Consider the following 5000-nt stretch of genomic DNA (forward strand, 5'->3'; position numbering starts at 1 on the left):
AGACTACAAACCTCACTCAAGGAAAAGGATCTTTGGGTGAGTACAACACCGGACACATCTCTTTAGGCGCACATCAACCAAATGACTGCCGCAATATATGGGAGCCTAGCAAACTTAAGAACAGCATCCCGACATCTCAAAAAGGAATCGTTCAAGACCCTGTACACCGTGTACGTTAGGTCTATATTGGAGTATGCAGCACCAGTATGGAACCCACACCTAGCTAAGCACGTAAGGGAATTAGAGAAAGTGCAAAGGTTTGCAACAAGACTAGTCCCGGAGCTGAAGGGCATGTCCTACGAGGAGAGGCTAAGAGAAATCGACCTGACGACATTGGAGAACAGGATAGAGAAAGGGGGATTTGATAACGACACATAAAATACTGCAAGGAATTGACAAGGTGGACAGAGACAGGATGTTCCAGAGATGGGACACAGCAACAAGGGGTCACAATTGGAAGTTGAAGACTCAGATGAATCACAGGGATGTTAGGAAGCATTTCTTCAGTCACAGATATGTCAAGAAGTTGAATAGTCTGGAAAGTGATGTGGTGGAGACATGATCCATACACAGCTTTAAGAAGAGGTATGACAAAGCTCATGGAGCAGGAAGAGTGATCTAGTTGCGACCAGTGAAGAGGCGGGGACCAGGAGCTGTGAATCAGCCCCTGCAACCACAACTAGGTGAGTACACACACACACACACACACACACACACACACACAATGATTAAGAATCTTGATTTATATTCAAGAGTGCATTTAAAACAGCGTTTTAATGCATGGGTGAGTGGGCCCCTCTCCGTGAGGATGAGTGGGCCCCTCTCCACGATGGTGAGTGGGCCCTTCTCCAGGAGGGTGTGGGGCCCTTTCCAGGAGGGTGAGTGAGCCCCTCTCCAGGAAGGTGAGTGGGCCCCTCTCTCTGAGGGTGAGTTGGGTCCTCTTTCGGAGAGTAAGTGGGGCTCTCTATCGGAGGGTGAGTGGGTCCCTCTCCAAGAGGGTATCTGGGCCCCTCTCGCGGAGAGTGAGTTGAGTCCTCTTTCGGAGAGTAAGTGGGGCCCCTCTGCAGGAGAGTGAGTAGAGCCCCTCCCTCCCCAGGAGGGTGAGCGTGGTCCCTCCCCAGGAGGGTGAGCGTGGTCCCTCTCCAGGAGGGTGAGCGGGGCCCCTCTCCAGGAGGGTGAGCGGGGCCCCTCTCCAGGAGGGTGAGCGGGGCCCCTCTCCAGGAGGGTTAGCGGGGCCCCTCTTCAGGAGGGTGTGTGGGCCCCTGTCCAGGGTGAGTGAGCAGCTCTCTAGGTGGGTCCCTCCTCAGGAAGGTGATGGAACCCTCCTCAGGATGGTGGTGAGACCCCTCCCCTATATAGGAGAGTGGGCCCCTCTCAAGGGTGTTGGGGCCCCTATATGAAAGGGTGAGTGGCCCCCTCTCAAGGAGGGTGAGTGGGCTCCTCTTCAGGATGTCACCAACACAAGACTCTCCATGTACCACCAACACAACACTCACCATGTATCACCAACACAACACTCACTATGTATCACCAACACAACACTCACTATGTATCACCAACACAACACTCACTATGTATCACCAACACAACACTGTATCACCAACACAACACTCGCTATGTATCACCAACACAACACTCACTATGTATCACCAACACAACACTCACTATGTATCACCAACACAACACTCACTATGTATCACCAACACAACACTGTATCACCAACACAACACTCGCTATGTATCACCAACACAACACTCACCATGTATCACCAACACAACACTCACCATGTATCACCAACACAACATTCACCATGTATCACCAACACAACACTCACTATGTATCACCAACACAACACTCACTATGTATCACCAACACAACACTCACTATGTATCACCAACACAACACTCACTATGTATCACCAACACAACACTCACTATGTATCACCAACACAACACTCACTATCACCAACACAACACTCACCATGTATCACCAACACAACACTCACTATATATCACCAACACAACACACTATATCACCAACACAACAATCACCATGTATCACCAACGCAACACTCACCATGTATCACCAACACAACACTCACTATGTATCATCAACACAACACTCACTATGTATCACCAACACAACACTCACTATGTATCACCAACACAACACTCACTATCACCAACACAACATTCACCATGTATCACCAACACAACACTCACTATGTATCACCAACACAACACTCACTATGTATCACCAACACAACACTCACCATGTATCACCAACACAACACTCACTATGTATCACCAACACAACACTCACTATGTATCACCAACACAACACTCACCATGTATCACCAACACAACACTCACTATGTATCACCAACACAACACTCACCATGTATCACCAACACAACACTCACCATGTATCACCAACACAACACTCACCATGTATCACCAACACAACACTCACCATGTATCACCAACGCAACACTCACCATGTATCACCAACGCAACACTCACCATGTATCACCAACACAACACTCACCATGTACCAACACAACACTATGTGTCACCAACACAACACTATGTATCACCAACACAACACTCACTATGTATCACCAACACAACACTCACCATGTATCACCAACGCAACACTCACCATGTATGACCAACACAACACTCACCATGTATCACCAACACAACACTCACCAAGTATCACCAACACAACACTCACCATGTATCACCAACACAACACTCACCATGTATCACCAACGCAACACTCACCATGTATCACCAACACAACACTCACCATGTATCACCAACACAACACTCACCATGTATCACCAACACAACACTCACCATGTATCACCAACACAACACTCACCATGTATCACCAACACAACACTCACCATGTATCACCAACACAACACTATGTATCACCAACACAACACTCACCATGTATCACCAACACAACACTCACCATGTATCACCAACACAACACTCACCATGTATCACCAACGCAACACTCACCATGTATCACCAACACAACACTCACCATCACAACACTCACCATGTATCACCAACACAACACTCACTATGTATCACCAACACAACACTCACCATGTATCACCAACACAACACCCACTATGTATAACCAACACAACACTCACCATGTATCACCAACACAACACTCACTATGTATCACCAACACAACACTCACCATGTATCACCAACACAACACTCACCATGTATCACCAACACAACACTCACCATGTATCACCAACACAACACTCACTATGTATCACCAACACAACACTCACCATGTATCACCAACACAACACTCACCATGTATCACCAACACAACACTCACCATGTATCACCAACACAACACTCACTATGTATCACCAACACAACACTCACCATGTATCACCAACACAACACTCACCATGTATCACCATCACAACACTCACCATGTATCACCAACACAACACTCACTATGTATCACCAACACAACTCACTATGTATCACCAACACAACACTCACCATGTATCACCAACACAACACTCACTATGTATCACCAACACAACACTATGTATCACCAACACAACACTCACCATGTATCACCAACACAACACTCACCATGTATCACCAACACAACACTCACCATGTATCACCAACACAACACTCACCATGTATCACCAACACAACACTCACCATGTATCACCACCAGAAGACACAGCTTCACCATACCTGTAAAGTAACAAGAAAATGTTATTCCCACTTAAAGGATATAAGAATGTTGCTTTATCTTAAGAATGTTACTTTACCTTAATATTACTTTACATCAAGACTGTTACTTTATCTTAAGAATGTTACTTTACCTTAATATTACTTTACATCAAGACTGTTACTTTATCTTAAGAATGTTACTTTATCTTAATATTACTTTACATCAAGACTGTTACTTTATCTTAAGAATGTTACTTTACCTTAATATTACTTTACATCAAGACTGTTACTTTATCTTAAGAATGTTACTTTATCTTAATATTACTTTACATCAAGACTGTTACTTTATCTTAAGAATGTTACTTTACCTTAATATTACTTTACATCAAGACTGTTACTTTATCTTAAGAATGTTACTTTACCTTAATATTACTTTACATCAAGACTGTTACTTTATCTTAAGAATGTTACTTTACCTTAATATTACTTTACATCAAGACTGTTACTTTATCTTAAGAATGTTACTTTACCTTAATATTACTTTACAGCAAGACTGTTACTTTATCTTAAGAATGTAACATGAAGACTGTACATAAGCTGAGAGTTACATGATGTGAGTTACACAAATAACTGGCACAAAAACAATCTTACGAGGACGTTCAGGGAAGACTTGAACCATTGTTAAGTCACACTAACACAAGAAGATGAGAGAGTATATACAGGAGAGGGGGACAGGGACGGGAGACAGTATATACAGGAGAGGGGGACACGGACGGGAGACAGTATATACAGGAGAGGGGGACAGGGACGGGAGACAGTATATACAGGAGAGGGGGACACGGACGGGAGACAGTATATACAGGAGAGGGGGACACGGACGGGAGACAGTATATACAGGAGAGGGGGACACGGACGGGAGACAGTATATACAGGAGAGGGGGACACGGACGGGAGACAGTATATACAGGAGAGGGGGACACGGACGGGAGACAGTATATACAGGAGAGGGGGACACGGACGGGAGACAGTATATACAGGAGAGGGGGACACGGACGGGAGACAGTATATACAGGAGAGGGGGACACGGACGGGAGACAGTATATACAGGAGAGGGGGACACGGACGGGAGACAGTATATACAGGAGAGGGGGACACGGACGGGAGACAGTATATACAGGAGAGGGGGACACGGACGGGAGACAGTATATACAGGAGAGGGGGACACGGACGGGAGACAGTATATACAGGAGAGGGGGACAGGGACGGGAG

The 5000-nt window shown here is 45.5% G+C and overlaps 1 protein-coding gene across 2 annotated transcripts in view; it reads right to left on the minus strand.

Moving 5' to 3' along the window:
• Positions 1-5000, minus strand: part of LOC128689455 (TOX high mobility group box family member 3) — a 474930-nt gene that overhangs the window by 249653 nt on the left and 220277 nt on the right. Inside the window, exon 1 of one of the 2 annotated variants that reach the window (XM_070086354.1) lies at positions 3717-3735. The exons of the other annotated variant lie outside the window; for it this stretch is intronic. Coding sequence (XP_069942455.1) covers positions 3717-3719 — 3 coding nt within the window. The 5' untranslated portion in view covers positions 3720-3735. Of the gene's footprint in view, positions 1-3716; positions 3736-5000 lie in introns of those variants that run through there. 2 annotated transcript variants of the gene reach the window in all.

Source organism: Cherax quadricarinatus, chromosome 18, assembly GCF_038502225.1.
Source record: "Cherax quadricarinatus isolate ZL_2023a chromosome 18, ASM3850222v1, whole genome shotgun sequence".
In the NCBI taxonomy this organism is placed as follows: Eukaryota; Metazoa; Arthropoda; class Malacostraca; order Decapoda; family Parastacidae; genus Cherax; species Cherax quadricarinatus.